This window comes from Lycorma delicatula, chromosome 6, assembly GCF_047948215.1.
Source record: "Lycorma delicatula isolate Av1 chromosome 6, ASM4794821v1, whole genome shotgun sequence".
In the NCBI taxonomy this organism is placed as follows: Eukaryota; Metazoa; Arthropoda; class Insecta; order Hemiptera; family Fulgoridae; genus Lycorma; species Lycorma delicatula.
The window spans coordinates 85,259,374-85,281,274 of record NC_134460.1 but is presented as its reverse complement, the minus strand read 5'-3'; the positions used below and the strand labels follow the sequence as shown (position 1 = coordinate 85,281,274).

General features: G+C 32.2%; 1 protein-coding gene across 2 annotated transcripts in view; it reads right to left on the bottom strand.

Moving 5' to 3' along the window:
• Window positions 1-930: 930 nt before the first annotated feature.
• Window positions 931-21,901, bottom strand: part of LOC142325991 (ATP-binding cassette sub-family G member 1-like) — a 192,697-nt gene continuing 171,726 nt past the window's right edge. For both annotated transcript variants that reach the window (XM_075368028.1, XM_075368030.1), the window contains exons 7-11: window positions 20,361-20,500; window positions 12,348-12,516; window positions 7,790-7,890; window positions 6,994-7,149; window positions 931-1,467 (exon numbers count right to left, since the gene is read on the bottom strand). In XM_075368028.1, coding sequence (XP_075224143.1) covers window positions 1,108-1,467; window positions 6,994-7,149; window positions 7,790-7,890; window positions 12,348-12,516; window positions 20,361-20,500 — 926 coding nt within the window. In that variant the 3' untranslated portion in view covers window positions 931-1,107. The remainder of the gene's footprint in view (window positions 1,468-6,993; window positions 7,150-7,789; window positions 7,891-12,347; window positions 12,517-20,360; window positions 20,501-21,901) is intronic.

The following is a 21,901-nucleotide window of genomic DNA, read 5'->3' as shown; positions in this document are numbered from 1 at the left end:
GAGAGATAGAGAGAGAGAGAGAGAGAGAGAGAGAGAGAGAGAGAGAGAGAGAGAGAGAGAGAGAGAGAGAGAGAGAGAGAGAGAGAGAGAGAGAGGATTATTGATGAGTAATAAATATAAATATATATATATATATAATTCTTTGCCATAACAGGTAAGTTGCTACAACCATAAATCAAAATATTATAAGCACACACAGTCTTCCTGCATTTTTATGATTGAGTCATATTGTTGTTGTATACATAGAATTACAGGATGACTTCTCAATGATATTACCAGTAACTATAGTATACTGCTACAAGCAAACTTTTAATTAGGAAGGAAGGAAGGAATTAGCAAGGAAAATTTTATTAGTAATTTATGGATAATTTATTTTAATATTCAACTGATAACCTAGAGAAAATATACAAATCTTAGTAGTAAAAATCTACAAGATCTGAGAAAGATCTTCAAAATTACTAAATGCTAGAGAAAATCTACCCAAGAATAATATAATTATGATTTCTCATTTGTACCAATATATCTAATATCACAATTAAATAAGAATTATATAAATTATAAGCATATCTTTTAGTATTTATGCTGATAGTAAAAGCAAACTAATGATGTGACATTTCATTCATTTATTTAAAAAACATAATAAATAAATAAAATTATTAAAGTTCAGATTAACTATGCTTACATTACATATTACACATCTACAAGCAATCTAAATTATAATTGACAAGAAAAAAATATACAAAACACTCATTCATACAAAATCATTGATATAAAAAAATCAGTTTTAAATAAGTAAATTATTTATAAATAGTATACATAAAACAAAATAACATTAATAAACTATGTAAAATTATACAAAAAGTAATAATACTAAAATAATTAGTTTTAATATAAATTATATTTATTTTCTACTAATAAAAGAAACACAAGTTTCTTTTTAGTTTTTGCAAAGTATTAAAAAAGAACATTGAGATTTTGATTTTATTATAGTGACATTTTTCATTACATATTATGATATAAAATATTACACAATTTTTTTAAAACTACATAACATTCACCCGTACCACAATATCACAATTCTATCTAGCATTCAGAAAGTAAATTTTATTACCGACAATTTAATCGCAACCAAATAGCAGATACTGTACATGCATACAACAGTATACCAAAACCTAATATAAAACTAAAATCAAAACCAATATTTAAATCACTGAAATCCATTTCTTTAAGAAATTTTATTGCGTGTCTGTAGTGGCAATAACCAGTTTCTCCGTGAAAACCATCTAATAAGCAAGGTAAAGCTGTTCTATTGAAACCATATAATGTATTTAATGAACCTTGGAATGATACTCTAAAATAAGAAATATAGTAAAATATTTTTAGATATGATGGTATTTCACTGTACTTTGATGCAAATCCAAATACAGAAAGGAACACTGTTATTACAGGACCAATAAACACTGCCAACTAAAAAGAAAAAAACAATTAAATATTGTTACTTTTAATAATAAAACTTAAATACAAGTTTGAACATAACATTTAAAACAGTAGAATGCTAATAATTTTTTAATTTTATTAATAAAAACATAATTTAAATTCACAAGTTTTTCGATGACCATGCTTAATGTTAAAGGAATACATTAGGGCAATAACATAGGGCCTATATTCTTACTAATAATTTATCATGAGTTAATAATAAGGTATTAACCTAAACTAAAGATATTCTAATTCACTGATGTTACTGCATTTAGTATGAAGAAAATGATTAGGATGATATGCATAATTTTATTATGCATGTTGTTTTAAAACAGAACTCCTTTTTTGTAAAATAGTTGTTCCAATTCCACAGTACATGAACATTACATCCAAAATCATGCTATGTCAAATCAAGTATCCAAATTATTATATTATATTATATTATATTATTATTATTATTATTATTATTATTATAAATTACAAATGCCTCTTATGTCATTCAGACAGTCTTCTGTAATAAAATATATGATATAAAAATGTCATTGTTAACTACTTTGAATATGTTTATTAAAAAAGGGTCACTGCTTGGGTTGACAGTAATAATTACTTTTCTGTATTATGGAACTCATTTTGTTTTTGTGGGTATGTGTGTCTACATGTCATATGGAACAAATGTACTTGTAAATAATTTTTATGAAAACCTTCTTTGTGTTTACTAATAAATCCAACTAGTGATATTAATTTAAATTTATGAAAAATTTGTGAACAAATTTATGCAAATTTGTGAAAAATTCTCTAGTTTTTCAAATCTGATTCTTAATTTTTCACAAATTTGTGAACAATACTCTAGTTTTTAGCAAATTTGAGAGAAATTCTAATTATTCTCCAAATCTGAGAGAAATTCTCAAATTTTTCACAAATCTGATTTTGTAATTTTTCAAAAATTTGTGAGAACGTCTTTAATTTTTCACAAATATGTGAGAAATTCTCTAGTTTTTTGCAAATGTGTGAGATATTCTCTATTTTTTTTTCAAATTTGTGAGAAATTTTCTAATTTTTTGCCAATTTGTACTTCTTTTTGTTTCCTTCATTAATTCCATTGTCCACTATATACAGTAGTAATTTAACAATGAATTTCCACAGGATGAACACTTTGCGCATTCAAAAAACATATGAGCAATTGTACCTCACAGTTGTCAGCATTGTCAGTTTTTTATTTATTATAAATGCATGCAAAATCACTATGCGTCACAGTACAACTATAAAATTGCATACAAATAACAACTGAGACCAGCTGGCCTTAACCCATTGTAGTGAGTGAAGCTGCACACATGTGATGCACAAATGGTTCTTACTTTCTGGATGACTTACATAGAATGTAGAAAAAATATGGTATGAACAGAATAATTGAAATATGTAAAATATGTGCTGCTGCGAGTAAACTTGAATAAGCACTGCACAATAATATTTTTATTGATTACTTAAATTCATATTTTTTTATTACCATATAATAATATTTTTAGTAATGCAGAATAAATTATTACAATAAGTCTAATCAAAGAGTATCGAACTTAACCAGTTGTAAAATGTCTTCCTCGGCCATGGCATCCCATTGAAATCTCAATGTTCAACTAGGGTATTTTATGAATAAACTAAAATTACAGCAAAAAACATATTACTCTGTATTGCTAAAGTAAGAGATTACATTTTATTCTATTTTCATCAAAGGAAGGAATAAATTATTTGAGTAAGTCAAATCTATTGTTTTTTGTAGTGCAACAGAGAAAAGGATTATTTTAAAAGATTATTTATTTTTATTCAAGTTAAAAATTGAGCAAGAGAAGCTTCAATATCCAACGTGAATACTTTCCAAGAAGATCATGGATTTTTTTTTGTCTTCAGTCATTTGACTGGTTTGATGCAGCTCTCCAAGATTCCCTATCTAGTGCTAGTCGTTTCATTTCAGTATACCCCCTACATCCTACATCCCTAACAATTTGTTTTACATATTCCAAACGTGGCCTGCCTACACAATTTTTCCCTTCTACCTGTCCTTCCAATATTAAAGCGACTATTCCAGGATGCCTTAGTATGTGGCCTATAAGTCTGTCTCTTCTTTTAACTATATTTTTCCAAATGCTTCTTTGTTCATCTATTTGCCGCAATACCTCTTCATTTGTCACTTTATCCACCCATCTGATTTTTAACATTCTCCTATAGCACCACATTTCAAAAGCTTCTAATCTTTTCTTCTCAGATACTCCGATTGTCCAAGTTTCACTTCCATATAAAGCGACACTCCAAACATACACTTTCAAAAATCTTTTCCTGACATTTAAATTAATTTTTGATGTAAACAAATTATATTTCTTACTGAAGGCTCGTTTAGCTTGTGCTATTCGGCATTTTATATCGCTCCTACTTCGTCCATCTTTAGTAATTCTACTTCCCAAATAACAAAATTCTTCTACCTCCATAATCTTTTCTCCTCCTATTTTCACATTCAGTGGTTCATCTTTGTTATTTCTACTACATTTCATTACTTTTGTTTTGTTCTGGTTTATTTTCATGCGATAGTTCTTGCATAGGACTTCATCTATGCCGTTCATTGTTTCTTCTAAATCCTTTTTACTCTTGGCTAGAATTACTATATCATCAGCAAATTGTAGCATCTTTATCTTTTCACCTTGTACTGTTACTCCGAATCTAAATTGTTCTTTAACATCATTAACTGCTAGTTCCATGTAAAGATTAAAAAGAAACGGAGATAGGGGACATCCTTGTCGGACTCCCTTTCTTATTATGGCTTCTTTCTTATGTTCTACAATTGTTACTGTTGCTGTTTGGTTCCTGCACATGTTAGCAATTGTTCTTCGATCTCTGTATTTGAACCCTAATTTTTTTAAAATGCTGAACATTTTATTCCAGTCTACGTTATCGAATGCCTTTTCTAGTTTATAAATGCCAAGTATGTTGGTTTGTTTTTCTTTAATCTTCCTTCTACTATTAATCTGAGGCCTAAAATTGCTTCCCTTGTCCCTATACTTATCCTGAAACCAAATTGGTCTTCTCCTAACACTTCCTCCACTCTCCTCTCAATTCTTCTGTATAGAATTGTAGTTAAGATTTTTGATGCATGACTAGTTAAACTAATTGTTCTGTATTCTTCACATTTATCTGCCCCTGCTTTCTTTGGTATCATTACTATAACACTTTTTTTGAAATCTGACAGAAATCTGACATAAATATTACATACCAGTTTGTATAATCTATCAATCGCTTCCTCACCTGCACTGCGCAGTAATTCTACAGGTATTCTGTCTATTCCAGGAGCCTTTCTGCCATTTAAATCTTTTAATGCTCTCTTAAATTCAGATCTCAGTATTGTTTCTCCCATTTCATCCTCCTCAACTTCCTCTATAACACCATTTTCTAATTCATTTCCTCCGTATAATTCTTCAATATATTCCACCCATCTATCGACGTTACCTTTCGTATTATATATTGGTGTACCATCTTTGTTTAACACATTATTAGATTTTAATTTATGTACCCCAAAATTTTCCTTAACTTTCCTGTATGCTTCGTCTATTTTACCAATGTTCATTTCTCTTTCCACTTCTGAACACTTTTCTTTAATCCACTCTTCTTTCGCCAGTTTGCACTTCCTGTTTATAGCATTTCTTAATTGCCGATAGTTCCTTTTACTTTCTTCATCACTAGCGTTCTTATATTTTCTACGTTCATCCATCAGTTTCAATATATCGTCTGAAACCCAAGGTTTTCTACCAGTTCTCTTTATTCCGCCTAAGTTTGCTTCTGCTGATTTAAGAATTTCCTTTTTAACATTCTCCCATTCTTCTTCTACATTTTCTACATTATCTTTTTTACTCAGACCTCTTGCGATGTCCTCCTCAAAAATTTTCTTTACCTCTTCCTCAAGCTTCTCTAAATTCCACCGATTCATCTGACACCTTTTCTTCAGGTTTTTAAATCCCAATCTACATTTCATTATCACCAAATTATGGTCGCTATCAATATCTGCTCCAGGGTAAGTTTTGCAGTCAACGAGTTGATTTCTAAATCTTTGCTTAACCATGATATAATCTATCTGATACCTAGCAGTATCGCCTGGCTTTTTCCAAGTGTATATTCTTCTATTATGATTTTTAAATTGGGTGTTGGCAATTACTAAATTATACTTCGTGCAAAACTCTATAAGTCGGTCCCCTCTTTCATTCCTTTTGCCCAGCCCGTATTCACCCACTATATTTCCTTCCTTGCCTTTTCCAATGCTTGCATTCCAATCTCCAACTATTATTAAATTTTCATCTCCTTTTACATGTTTAATTGCTTCAACAATCTCTTCGTATACACACTCTACCTCATCATCATCGTCGGCGCTTGTAGGCATGTAGACGTTAACAATCGTTGTCGGTTTAGGTTTTGATTTTATCCTTACTACAATGATTCTATCGCTATGCGTCTTGAAATACTCCACTCTCCTCCCTATCGTCTTGTTCATCACGAAACCTACTCCTGCCTGCCCATTATTTGACGCTGAGTTAATTACTCTAAACTCACCTGACCAAAAGTCGCTTTCCTCTTCCCACCGAACCTCACTAATTCCTACTATATCCACATTTACCCTATCCATTTCCCTTTTTAAATTTTCTACCCTACCAACCTTCTTTAAGCTTCTAACATTCCATGCTCCGACTCGTAGAATGTTATTTTTTACTTTTCTGATGACCCCTTCCCTAGTAATCCCCACCCGGAGATCCGAACGGGGGACTATTTTACCTCCGGAATATTTTACCAAGGAAGGTGCCTCCATTATTGTTATGTGAAAATGCAGAGAGCCACATTTTCTTGGAAAAAAAACAGCTGTAGTTTTCCATTGCTTTCAGCTGCGCAGTACTCAGAGGACTGAGTGATGTTGATATGGACGTTTAAGTCATTGTGACTCACGCCCCTAACAACTACTGAAAGAGCTGCTGCCCTCTTTCAGGAATCATTCCTTAGTCTGACTCTCAACAGATACCTCTCCGATATGGTTGCACCTTCGGTCCAGCTACTCTGTATCCCTGAGCACTCAAGCCCCCTCACCAACGGCAAGGTCTCATGATTCATAGAGGAGGAGATCAGCTCTCCTCCTCTATGTAAGGGAGGGTATGTAAACATAACCATAAGATCATGAGTATGTTTACAAAATAATTTGAACACTAATAAGAAAAGGGTATCCTACAATTTCAAAGTTGCTCGTATTTTATTGATAAAATTATTTGTTAGGTCTATGCAATGTAATTATGTGATTACAATTGTCTTCAAGTACAAAAATAAAATGGTACGGAACATCTATTACAAAGAATTGCACAGCACTTTTAAGATAATTCACATCATTATGTTTCTTAGATCCTCCTCTCTCCTATTTAATATCTTGATCAAATACTACTAGATTATCTTAACGTTCCCTTCAATTAAAATATAAAATAATTGTATACTGTGATGTATTACCGTAACAGGAGTAGTTGCTCCAACTAAATATCCACCAGCCTGTGCAGTCAAACACACTGAAATTGTAAACATGAGGAACAGAGAAAACCTTGTCCACTCTAATGGTTGAGCAGTCAATAAATAACTTGGAATGAAGTAGACCAATACACAAAGAATCTGAAAAAATAAAATATTTTATTTAGTTAATGAAACAAAACAAAAAATAAACTGTCATAAAAACATTTATTCATATATATCCAATTTTGTAATTTAAAAAATCAAAATGAACTGACAAATAAACTCTTTATTATGTATTAACACACTAAACCATTCACAGTTAATGTTTTTTGTACAGTTCATATTTAATTTTCCATAACTGGATAAAATTTTAAAAGCTTCAATAAAAGTTGTATCCAATTTAAAACAAACTAATTGTGTATGTAAGTAGTTGTACCAATACAGTAATCTTTTGCATCAAGAAAGTCACCATACAGAAAAATAAACTCATTCAAACCATTATGAAATTAAGAAACATAAAATTAAAATATCATGCTGGTTGTGTAAGACTTGCTAACAAACTTCACTTTAATATGTTACAAGATTAATGGCATCATGCAATTGCATTCAGGTACTTCTACTTCTTTAAGTTTTTTGTTGATACATCAATGAAATGTGTAATTAAAAGTCTGGACCTTATACAGTTAAAAATGGATTGTTTCTATGACTAGAAATAAATATCTCTGTTTTATGATTTTTAGTTTTATGTTATTTTGTTTTATATTTAATTGTAAAATGTAATTAATTAATATAAAATTACCTGAAAAGGTATTTCAATTAAAACAGTTGCAAGACAGTATGGTGCCAAACTGTACCATCTATTGAAATATTCCCTTCGAAGTACATTTAATTCTAAAGGAACTGAAACAGAAAATTAGTTTTAAATAATGCAAATTTAAGAATAAAAATTTTCGTGTTTAAAATATTATCTTTCTTTATATTACCCAAGGATCTTTTCGTCTATTTTTTTTGTCATAACATTGATTTTTCTATTAATTGCAATAATTATAATTCAGTGACAAGATATTTTTACATCTGTTATGACAATTTTAAAAGCTTTCTTCATCACTTGATTACTGCAAAAGCTCTTAAATGTTTTTCTTTTTGTTTCTCAGTCTACAGTCATAGAAAGCACAATTTTTTTTCAGTCAAAATCAATGAATGAATAAAAACTTACACATTTTCAATTTCTTCTGATAAATCTCATTGATAATGCATGCACATTTTTAATATGGTCATTATCAACTGATGTCGACCGCCACCCAGGTATTTTTATAGTTCTCAGTTATTATTTTGCCTTATTTGAAATGATTAAATCATTCATAACACATTTTATGTACTTATACTTACAATATAGTTTGATTCTATTAGATATTATTTACATTCTCTTTGACCACAGAAAGAAAAGTTTTTCAGAAATCACAGAAGCCAGTCAATTTCTATTAGAGAACTCCACTGCTTGTACTATATTGTGGGTACTCCACAATATTAAATAAAATTAGATTGGCTTCTCCATCCTACTGGTAAAAGTAATAAAAAAACAACTGGTATCATTAAATCCTTTTGAAATCAAAAACATGCTTTTATAAATATGTACAGGAGTGAACTTGTGCGTTTGTTATTTAGAAGATAATGAATCTATAATCTGTGTGTATGTTCCCTTGCACATACATCCTTGTACTTGTTTCTTGAGAAATAAGAGAAAAGATTGTATGTAACAGTTGTAAGTGAATCAATCAGTTAATGACCTGAAGTGTTCCTGCTTCATGAGGACATTATTCATGAGGACTGTACAACATTTTTTTGTTACTAAAGCACAATGTTGAGCGGGTTATGGAAACATAAAAATATTATAACCAGTGAATACAATAAATCTTCAATTTTAAATATATTTTACATATTTAGTTACAGCAAATAGTTGCAGTAAAAAAAAAAATCAAAAATCAAAATAGTTTAAATATTTTACTTTAAGCATTACACTGGTCAACATAAAATTTGGTGCCGGCCTCCATGGCATGAGTGGTAGCATCTCAGCCTTTCATCTGGAGGTCCCGGGTTCAAATCCCAGTCAGGCATGGCATTTTCACACATGCTACAAATCATTTATCTCATCCTCTGAAGTTTGCCTAATGGTGGACCCAGAGGTTCAAAAAAAAAACATAAAATTTGGAACTAAAATGAGAGTAAGGTATTCTATATAGTATTTTACATACTGAATCTCAATATATATTCCAAAACAACCCATCACATAACTTTTTAAGTTACTACCCCTTAAATTTATTTGTTCCATCATTCGTGGAACAAACAATACAAATAAGTTAGTATGTTTGCTTATTCACATCTGATTTATGTTGTGATGCATGCTATAAACCTATATTTGATACATAACAGTCGAATAATGTCATTTCATGTTAAGCCAGACATGTATAGATATGTCAGTCAGTTAAGTAATGAGTAATTCAGTGTGATGAAATTTTCTTCAGTATGAGTTCAGGTCTTGGTATGACTTCCTTTCTTCTTTAATTGTGGTAGTGGTTTTATCATACACATGTTACAAAGATTGTTTCATAAGTGATGACATAAATGTTTTGAAAAATTTTTATGTCAGAATAACTTTTGGTATTACTTTATTGAACATCAAGATTTGTGAAGCTGTGTGTTTCAGTCTGTGTTTTATTGCACTTATTTTAGGTAATTAAATATTTATAAATTAAAACTTAATTATTTTTATAATTAAGTAAGTATCTCTCTAATATTTCACTTTACTTTCATTTATTAACACATTCTGAATTTTACAATGAATAAAAATTGGGCTTGTAAAAATTTTACAAATATTTTTTGTTACATTTGTGGACAATTCACAAAGATTAAAAAAAAAAAACCAGTATTGAATCTGCTGAAAACTGATTACAAACATTGTTTTGACTGTCCCTTGGGAGACCAAGATAAATTCTGGGCTCCACATGTAGCATGCATCAAGTGCTATGTTAAACTAACCCAGTGCTTAAAAGGAAAAAAAAGCATTTGCATTTTTGCGTATTTATGATAACCATAATGAGAGCCTACTAACCATAATGATGCATGGCCATGAACTGCTATTTTTGTTTAACAAATGTTACTGGTTTCAATTTAAACAATAAAAGCAGTATCGCATACCCAAATGTTTGCTCAGCTATGAGACCAGCACTTCATGGTGTTGATTTACTGATTCCGATTGCTCCAACTTCTTGGAAAGAAATCTCCAGTCCTCCAGAAGGCTCAACTGATGAATCCTCAACTTCAATAGATATTAATTACATTCCAGAAAATCAAATACAGAATCTCATCTCCATCACACAAGTAGAAGTGAGTGATCTGTATTCGTGACTTGTATTTGTCAAAACACCATGCAGAACTTCTAGGTTAATGTCCTTAAGAATGGAATTTATTAAACAAGGATACTAAAATTGCAGTATATAGAAATCAAAATAAAAATTTACTGAAATACTTTAGAAGAAATGGTTTAATTTGTCCTTTTATTCCTGCCATGATGTTAGTGGACTAATGTCTGAACTGGAAATTGAATATGCTATTCATGATTGGCATTTATTTTTAGACTCATCAAAAAGAAGCTTAAAGGCAGTGTTGTTGCATAACTCAAATAAGTTTTCTTCTATACTGGTAGCACATGTTGTAGGAATGAAAGAAAGATATGAAAGTATATCAAATATTTTAAAAGCTATAAGTATGATGAACACTCATGGCGAATCACTGATGACCTGTAAATGATAGAACTTCTTCTTAGTCTTTCTTTTTTGTTTAGCCTCCGGAACCATCGTAATGTATTATTTCAGAAAATGACATCCATGAATGAAAATAAAGTGTATTCTTGTACAGTTCAGGTTGACCATTCCAGGGACAAATCTCAGGTACCACACATGGTTAATTGAAACCCAACCACCAAAGATCACTGGTACCCATGTTTCTTGTGTTTGTGGGATAGTCAGGCTACAGATAAACACTATGCAGTTAAAGACTGGCCAAAAAGAAATCAGTTTACCCCAGGAAAGGAAAATGTTGTCAATATTCCCCTTCTTGAGGCAGATCATATTATTTTACCACGACTTTTTACACTCATAAAATCATTGTTTTACACATAAAACTGAGCCTGATGAAGAGTTTTGTAAAAGCATTAATAAAGATGGAGATGGCTTTAAATATTTAGGTGAGGTTTTTTAACAATTAAGTGAAGCCACATTAAAAGAGGGAATATTCATCAGGCCACAAAAAAGAAAATTAATTCATGAAAATATATTTGACAGCAAACTGAATCCTAAAGAACTAGCAGCATTCAAAGCTGTCATTAATGATTTTCTTGGGAAAAAAGCTGGAAACCATGATCAGCTTATAAATGAACTCTTAGTGAACTACAAAAATTTAGGCTGTAGAATCATTCAAAATTCATTTTTTACATTCTCATTTGGACTTTTCCCTTTAAACTTGGGTGATATCAGTGATGAACAAGGAGAAAGTTTCCAGCAAGATATGTTGCAGATGGAACAACATTACCCAAGCAGATGGGATGATTCTATGATGAGATGCTACTGCTGGATGATAAAAAGAATAGATTTCACTGAAAACAAAAGGAAATAAGAAAAAAGAAATTAAGATGAATATAAATGTCTGTAAAATAAAGGTAGGAATTTTAATTGTAATCATTATTAATTTTTTTTGTATTCTATTATTTAAAAAGTTTCTCAATAAAGGGTCATAACTAAAAATTTGAGGGGGATGAAGAAAAACTGAATTCATTTTAAGATTCAGCATAAAAAATACATTCTAATTCACCTAATTTTATCCCAGTTCCAAATTATTATTTTTTTGTTGACCGGTGCTTATACCTTCTGTTTTCTCAGAAATCCACTCTTTATGTCTGCAGTATATTTAATTAACAAGAAACAAGTAACTGACGATTAAATCAGCATTAGACAAAAAAGTAAGTAGATGATAATATGTTGTTAATTACATGTTATAAAAAGTATTCATAAATAAATAAATAGAGCATAATAAAACTTTTTATTAAAGGTAACAAAAGAAAATTTGAGAAATAAAGTAAATCTGAAATATACAAATCAAGTGTCACTAAAAGTAAGATTAGTAGAAAGTAATAAATATGGTCTTTAAAACACAAGAACTAGAAAGATTAATACTAATACTGGGAAAAATAGTCAAAAACTGTAGCAAATTTATCATACACTCAAATAAATGATAAACTATTTTGAATAATAAGAACTGGTAAAAGATAAGAAATAATAAAAAATTATAGTTATCATACTTACATGAAAGTGTTACAGCCATCTGTCCAGCATAATGCAAGAATAAATTTGTTCCGTATACAAAAATATAGTTACCATAAACATTATTAGCATTTTTACCAGCATTATAATATATAACACCGAATGATAGAGAAACCAACAAATGCAGTGCTATTCTCAACAACAAATTTGACTGCAAAACACAATTTTACAAGTTAGAAAAACTTTTTAAAAATGAATAAAAGTAAATAAATGTAAAATATAACGAAAATTTTTTATTTATCTATTTTACAGATAACATATAAGTTAACTTTTTCTCTTCCTATTTAATCAATTAACTCATATTTAATAACGTGATGTATATATACAAACAAGGGCTACTCCAAAACTATCTTCTGACTGGTGGTGAAAATAATAAAATAAAATGTTTTAATAATTGCAAAAGCCACTAAATTACTTCTCTTTATAGCAAATCATTCATAGTTTAAATTCAGGCACTTATTACACCATGACACTATCTATCATACACTCTTGATGAAAAGATTCTGCTGCACCCAATCAATTTTTAACCCACCCATTTATTTCTCATTCATTTTTGTAGCTCTGTATCCCTCTGCTTACGAAAAATTACTTACACCATGCACAATGCAGATGGTGAGAAATAATAACAATGACGGGTTCCAATTTACAACATCTGCTAATTTACTAACATTGAATAATATAGCCACACTTTTTTTTTGTGTGTTTTTAATGGGCGAAAAATGCTTTGGCGTTATCATCGCCCGAAAAAATGTTTTAAAAGAAAACAAATAGTAAACAAAAAAAAAAATTACTGCCTTGTAAACTAAAACATTAAAACTAACAACTAACATCACAGCTGAAAAATTTATTTTTAAAAACATTTACAACTAAATCACAGCCGTAAAATATAAAATTAAAAAAAAAGCTTAAAACTAAAAATGTAAAATTTAACAAAAATAAAGTTTTAAAAAAAATCCAAGAGGGGTGTAAAGAGTTCCTACTCAGATAAACGAAAGACTAGAAAATTCAGATAAAAAACTAATCATAGTTAAAATCTAAAATAGTATAAAGCTAAAACCTAACAATAACATAAAATTTCACTAAAAAATAAATTAAACTACTATCACAGATAAAAAACTTAGAACTACACAAAATCATCTATGTATATATATAAAATTGAAATATATAAAATGAACTCCGAGAGGAGTGTAAAACGCTCCTTCTTGGATAAAAAAAGAAAATAAAAATTTAAAATCAAACAACAGTAAAAAGCGTGCAACATATTAATAGTTCTAAGAAATAGAAACACCCAGTCTAAGATTACTTTATCATTGCTCAGGATTTTACGAATGTTCCTGGGCAATTTAACGACGCAATGCCGCATAACAAATGCAATCCACAAGGATATGGCGCACAGTCAAGCGGCAGTCGGATCGTACACATGTTGGTGCATTTTTTTTGACATCAGACATCCGTGTATGACTCTAGTATGGCCTAACTGCAATCGACAAAGGACTGCTTCCTCTTGACGGAATTTTCTAAAAGACGAGTCCCATGGCAACACAGTCGTTTTAATGTATCAAAGTTTATTATCCACTGTGGTAGTCCAGTCACCTTGCCACTTCATTTGAAGAGCGTGTTTTACACAATTGCTAAAATCGCATGTAGTAACACGACTGGTAAAGGAAGGTTGACTACATGCGTCCCTAGCAGCAGAATCTGCACGTTCATTGCCCACAATTCCTACATGGCTAGGGATCCAGCAGAAACTCACTTGTCTGTTCCGATGGTTCAATTCCGCGATTGCGTTATAAATTTCGATGACCAACAGATGTCTAGAGTAAAAATCTTCAAAAGCTTGTTTGGAGCGACTATTGTTTAGCTATTTGTAGCGACTCGTTTAGACGAGTCGCTACAAATAAGAATATGACGATATTTTGGGTTAACGATATTTAAAGCCTTACTGATGGCGTATAGTTCTGTAGTAAATATACTTGTAACCTTAGGTAGACCAAACATATAGATTCTGCTATTAACAATAAATGCGCATCCAACGGTATTATCCTGTTTCGATCCATCTGTGTATACTATTACATCTGGGTTTTATTCTGGAAAGGATATCGTGAAAATTTTGCTGAAAGACGATAAGTGGTATTCTTGTATATGGTGAGATCAAAAATAAAATTTATAAGGCTAAATCTCCACGGTGGATACAAACAGGGATACGTTGGAAAAATAACAGGTATGTCTACGTTTAAAAGCTGTAGTAACCGCCGGATACGTACACCTGTAGGTGCAGTGGAACGTGGATGGTCCTCATATCTTTGTAAATTAGGATTCGCAAGAACTACGGTAAAAACCGGTTGATTCGGTTGCCCTTTAAGGCGAACAAAGTAAGATGCTGATAGTTGGTCTCGTCTATCCCAAAGTGATGGTTCACCGTACTCAGCAAGTATGCTAGTGACAGGGCTTGATCTAAAAGCCCTTGTAGCAAGACGGAGAGAAGTGTGATGTACAGCATCTAACATTTTCAGCGCAGTATTACGTGCTGAAGAGTAGGCGATACAACCGTAATCTAAGCGGAAACGAACTAAAGTGTAATAAAATCGTAACATACATGATCTATCGGCTCCCCATTTAGTGTTGCTAAGAACTCGCAGCATATCTAAAATTTTTGAACATTTCGTTTTTAGTTCTTTAATGTGTCTGACCCATGTAAGACTATTGTCAAAAATCAAACTTAAAAACTTGATATCAGGAGTGATAGAAATTTGCTCTCCATTGAGAAAAACTTGCGGAGTAGATGGGTCCCGCAGTCGAGAAAAGACTACACATTTTGTTTTCTCAGGTGAAAATGTAAAGCCGGTCACCTTGGACCAAGCTTCAAGGCGAGGAGAGTCGGTATTCTTTACCTACTAGGACATACTTTAAAGTGCTCCAGACAGAGTATCATTAAAAAGTGGTATAAAGTTTGTATAGTGGTTTAAATATATGCCAAAGTGCTAGAGCTATGTTTTCTGAGTTCAACGAGACATAAAACATTAAAATCGGATGAGAACTCATAAAATTATTAATGTTTTAAGATTTAAGTGTAAGAACACGTGGTGTTTATAAGCAAGGTGACTTTTGATATCTTATATTAAATTAAATAGGTCATTTAAAATAGCCTGTTAGTTTAAAAACAACAATATCAAAGGTGTAGATTAAGTTTTTAATATTACAGCAATAGTACAGGACGAGTGTGAATCATCAAGAGTATACAACAAATTCCAACCGTCCTGTCATGCATATTGGTAGACCCCTGAAATAGAACAGCTGAGGAAAATGGCCTGGGCTGCCAGGCGAAGCTATCAGAGGGCAGCTAGACGAATCCCACAGCTGCAGCTAACAGCTGCATGTATTAGATTCAAAGCAAAGGGACCTTAGCAAGCAAGGGGGCCTTAGAGATAGGTAAGCATAGGCATGTACTAGAAGGAGTGCAGTGACGGATTGTTATACGAGTAATCTCCGTGTACTCCTTGGTTTCGGCTGAGGCTACACTAGTTTTGGCTGGCATGCCTTCTCTTCAACAGATGGCCCATATGGGGAAGAAGGAATGGACAAAACTGAGGCACGGAGACGAATGTTGTAGGAGTGGCAAGGGCGATGGAACCAATCTTCAACAGGGCGATGGACTCATCATCGCATTATAACGCAGATTGACCTGTGGGTCAACCATAAGTTCGGAGAACTGAACTATTGGCTGACCCAACTACTGACAGGGCATGGTGGTGTGTTCAGGGCGTACCTGTACCTATACGGAAGAAGAAGGGCAGAAAATGACCTCTGCCGTTACTGTGGAGAAACAGACACCCCTGAACATGTCATGTTCGACTGTCAACAGTGGGAAGACAAGCATCGTCGATGCACTCAAATAACCAGACCTTCCACAGCTGATAATTTAATTGAAACCATGCTGAACAATGAGGAGAATTTTAAAGCCTTTGCAGGGCTTACTACACAAATCCTGCAGCAGAAGGCCAGGGAGGATGAAATGGCGAGGGGTGAGGGATAGCCCTACAAACAATAACACACGCTGTAGAAGAAGGGCGATTCCAAACCCCTTGCAGGAAAGAAAAGACCCAGATCTGCCACAGCGCTCTCTAGGGAGCATACATGGTAGAGGCATGAGACATAAAGACCCAGTCTTTGGGGTGAGACCCAGGAACGACATAGTCGGGCTTTGCCACCTCATTTCAAAGGTTAGAGGCAGGCAAAAATAAAAGATACAAACCGGTGAGCTGACCTGTCATGCCAGCGGATGGGAAGGCCCATTTGAGTTAAAAGGACAACCTCCTGAGCTGTGCTAAGCTTAATCCTGCACTATCCAGCTTTGGAGGTAGGAGAAAAAAAAATCTTCAAGGTGAGATATTGTATTCTGAAGTAGTCTCTCTGCTGTGGCTGTTGAACGGGACATAATATACACGGAAAAATCATCAGCAAATAACAAACATGATAGCCATCAGTAATATGATGGCTATAGCAAACAAGGTGGCACTTAATACACTTCCTTGAGGGACACCATTCTCTAAAGTGACGCTACCTGATAGAGAATCTCTAACACAAACTCGGAAAGTTTATTTAAGAAACCTCTAATAAAAGCCAACATGTTGCTCTTTACTTCCCATTCTTTGAGAGTATTTACGATACCACGTTGCCAGGCCGTGTCGAACGCCCTCGTGATATCAAAGAAGATAGCAACGTGGCGCTGGTGTAGCAGAAAAGCGTTCTGAATAGCAATTTCCAATGACACTAAATGGTCAATGGATGATCAACCTTGTTGGAAACCACAGTGCTCTGGAGATAAAAGGCCATTTCTCACTAAATACCATTTAAGCCTACGGTTGACCATTCCCTCCATTACTTTGCATTAGACGCTTGTCTAGGAGATAGGGCGATAGCTTGAGGGGCTTTCTTTGTCTTTACCAGGCTTAAGCACTGGTATGACAGGCTTCTGATCAGACCAAAGGGAAATTTTGTGAGGAGAATAAACCATTATAAATACAAAATAGGTGTTGTAGCACTGAATTTGGAAGGGGTGCAAGATCATACTGAGACGAATGTTGTCAGGTCCAGGGGAAATGTCAAGTGAGTTTTTAAGTGCGTGTGATAACTCGTTGAATGAAAATGGAGCGTTTAATTCACAGACCGAATCACTAATGTTGAACGGTAGTTCTTCCTTCTGTATTTTACAACTCTGAAAATCAATACTCTATGATGAGGTGAGACACCAAATGGAAAGAATCTGCTAAGTTTCTTGTCACTGCAGAAGGTGATGTAAGGGGTTCTCCTTCATGAGTAAGTCCGAGAATGGATTGTTTTGGTGATCTGCAAATTGTACAGATCTACTTCCACACAGCAGACGTGGGAGTAGTGCGTGAGATAGTGTCCACATATTTCCTCCATGACTTTCTCCTAGCGTTCAAGAATACTCGACTTACATACTGTAAGGCTCTAGCCTTACGGTATAAATCTAAGTGTTCATTTGTAGGTCTGCAGTTAAATTTGTGCAGTGCCTGTTGTCGAATGCTAATAGCGTTTTGGCAATCATTCGACCAAGGAACAGAAAGAAGTCTTGGGTTTCCCGATGTTTGTGGGATATATCTATTAGCATTTTCAAGTATCAGAGACGTAAGAGATGAAAGTTTGTCCAGGGCGTCTGTGATGGGAAGGCATACCATTCCAATCTGCCTTTTCAACAATCCATCTCCATGGACTTTTATTCATTTTGCGATCAACACCAGTGTTTATAATAATTGGCTTATGGTCACTGCCGTGAAGGTCACAAGCAGATCAATTAAGATGAGGGAGTAAATTCGGTGAACATAAGGAGAGGTTGATGTTTGACAATGTACCAGATGATGAAGACATAAATGTGTATGACCCATCATTCAGAAGATAAAGTAAGTCTTGTCTGACTCTGTTTATCATATTTCCTCGAGCAGAGCAAAAAGGTGATCCCCAGGAAATATGGTGAGCATTGAAGTCTCCTACTACTAATGACGGCAATGGAATTTGCGTGAGGAGATTTGATGTTTCTAGAGAATTGAACTCAAGAGTTTAGGGAGAGATACAAATTGCAAATATTCAATTTAAATGGGACTGAGTTTTTTTCAGCAACAGCAGGAATGTGGGTGGCTAGAGGTAGCCTTGTAGCCAACACCTCATTCTGCATGAAAACAGCAACACTACCACTCTCTCTTCTATCTACAAGACAATCGTATCTCTCAAATGTATAGTCTCTGAAAGTTACAGCATCTTGCTGTAATAGATGCGTTTCTTGGAAGCACATTATTAATGGTTCATGTGAACGCATCAACACTCTAACATCTTCAATGTGGAAGACCTCTAACATTCTACTGAATAATGTTCATAAGAATAGATTAATAAATTCAGAAAAAGTATATAAAAATAGTTGTATGTGATTTGGTTTTTCTTTTTTGAATTTTTGATTTTAAAGAACAGTGATGCCATGAGATCCAGTGGTTCTTCAACCATATCCTCCAGTATATGGAGTGATGGAGGAGGAGGAGGATTTAGCAGAATGGGATGCCGCAGATGACATCTCAGAGGGGGCGGTTATGTGGGTTCGCTTAACAGGGAGCTTATTAGATTGCTTACCGCCAGCTGTCTACTCCCGCCCGTACTGACAAAAGTTTGGGAACAGGAACTTTCATAGGGATCCCACTGTTGGATTCACTAACTGCAGTGGAAGACTTTTTGATCATCTTTGTCAGTTGTGAAATAGTGGCTGTAGTGAAGCAACTTGATCAGATAACATCTGAACAAGTTTTTATAGCTCATTGCAGGATCTGCATGGCTGATTATTTAAATTTGTAGGAACTTGTTTCGATGTAACAGTAGCCAAAGATACATCAGGTTTCTTGAATTAATAATTTTTTTATATTCTCTGCGTGCCGTCGGAAAAGATAGATCTATTCTCTTTTTAACCTATGATATTAGCTAACATGACAAAAAATAAAAAAAGAAGAAAATTCTATAACAGAACTTCATTCTCAAAGATTTTCGTATTTTTATATTGTGTCTTCATTGTTATGAAATGCTAGTTTTTTATAATTATATATTCACTTGTATTATTTTAGATGTATGTCAGTTGTAATTTGAAGAAATTAATTGAATTTGTGTCAATTTTTTAATGTAATGCATTTGATACTAAGATAATGTAATAATTATATCATGGCTTAGTAAACACTTATGTGATATAAATTTTGATAATGTTTAAATTCAAAATAGTTTCTACTGAAAAACAAACATATTGTAAAAACTTTGTTTACATAATAATACGTTTAATTTCATTTAGAGATATTATCAAGTTTTTATGATAATCAATAATGAGAAAAATGAACTGAGAATTAGCATAGCAAATATTGCAACAAAGCAACCAACTCAGAGTGTAGGGAGGCACTCAACTGGCATTGATTGATCTGTCATTGAATATACTGTCTTTACAGCAAATTCTTACACTGTTCTTTAACATCATAATTATATATATATATATATAAATACATCACACACATCACACATCAGACACAAAAGTTTTTCTTTTGCAAATTTATCCAAGTTAATACTACATATATAGTGGCAGTTAATAGTTCAAAGGTAGATTTGATTCCTCCTAATTGTAAAGTATATAAAAAAAGTTAATATAATTTATTATATTGGTATGTATTTATAAAAAAAATAGCCTATATTTTTCATATAAAACATCTGTTTACAATAACTTACGATTTTTTGTTAATATTTAACAAATTTTCCTTTCTAAATCCTTTCTTTTATAATCTAAACTAGGTAATAACTCTTGAATAGATCTTCTGGAAGCATATGCTCATTGTTTGGAAAATGAATTATGATTATATTAAAAAATTTAAATGTCATGTTATCATGATGATTGACAAATTTATTATAATAAATTAGTTAACATAAAAATAAATATTCTATGAAATACAGAATACTTACAGCATCTCTGCGTTGAATAATAATGTTACGCCACAACAAATAAATCAATTGATAACTTAGCGGAGTATTTGGTAATGAATCACTATATTCTGCAATATCAACAGAATTCTTTTTGGATTTCAAGACTCGCAACGATATACCTAAACAAACAATAATGAGAACATGTGAATGAAAACTTATGAAGACATTCTTAAATTAATTTTACTGTGTAAAGAACAATTCAGAAAGTTTTTAACTGAAAGAAGATCAAAAAGGAATTGTAGGAAGTAGTACAAGGTTTGGGATAATGTACTGTATTATACTAGTGACATTCATCAAAGACTGACATTGGTATTGGATTATTGTAATTGACTGAACTCTGAAAGATTTGAACAACTGTAATGCTATAGGAATTTATGATTCGATATCTGAATTAAATTTATGTTTAGAAGTAGGATTAAATAGGCTGCATACATTATTAAAATGTTTTTATATGAAGATATTAGTTTTTTTTATACGATTGTCATTACTGGTATATTTAGGATAATATTTTTTAAGCTACGTTGGGAGATTGAGAACATACAATACAAACTATAATATAAAAAAATCTGATGTGAACACCACATAACTTCCTTATACCCCTATTAAATTACATATACACATTTTTTGCTGCACTTCGTTTAAACTTATTTCATTTGATAGTGAGATATGATCTTCCAGTTCTTTAATAAAGTGGAGAGTTGCACAATTGCTGAAACATTAGTTTTTCTTCACATCAAATATTTATACAGTTATTAATTCAACAATCCTAAATGAAATATTAGGATAGAGTAAAAGCCCCTTTATTACTCGTATTACTGGATCAGTATTGTTCATATCTTCGTGAGTTGCTGATTATCAAAAGTTTCAGACTTCTGGTGTGTTGTACAAATAAAAGTTAATAATTAAACTATTGTGTTTACTGAACTTCTGCATACTGGTTACAAATGTTGATTTCAACCTTATAGTTTAAATATTCAGTTTTTATTATTGGATTATTTAAAAAATTTTAAAATGAAAAAGAACAATCACACAGGAAAAAGAAAGATAACATGAAGAAATATATCTAAAAAAAACGACTAGAAGATGAATATGAACAGGAAGAAAATGTTAAGAACAAAGAAAGAATAAAAAGATTAAGAGAGGATGAAGAATATAAAGAGAGAGAAAATTTGAAAACTAGAGAACATGTTCACAAATTAAGATCAGAAGAATTATATCAAACCAAAGAGCGATTAAATGATTGGCAACAAGAAACAAATAAACGAAATGATGATCAACTCCGACTTAGGGAGAATATTGTACAACAATATCAGAGAAGTAATAGACTAAAAGATAAAAATTTTTTACAATTTATTAAAGATTAGGCATGTATGCCTCAGTGTATATGTTGTTCTTATGAGGGTTTATTTTTCAGTCATTCTGTAGTTAACTTTAATGTAGCTAAAATTAAACAGAAATTAAATTAGAAAATTCAAAAATAATACGATTCTAAATTATAATTTTCAATTAATATTAAATAA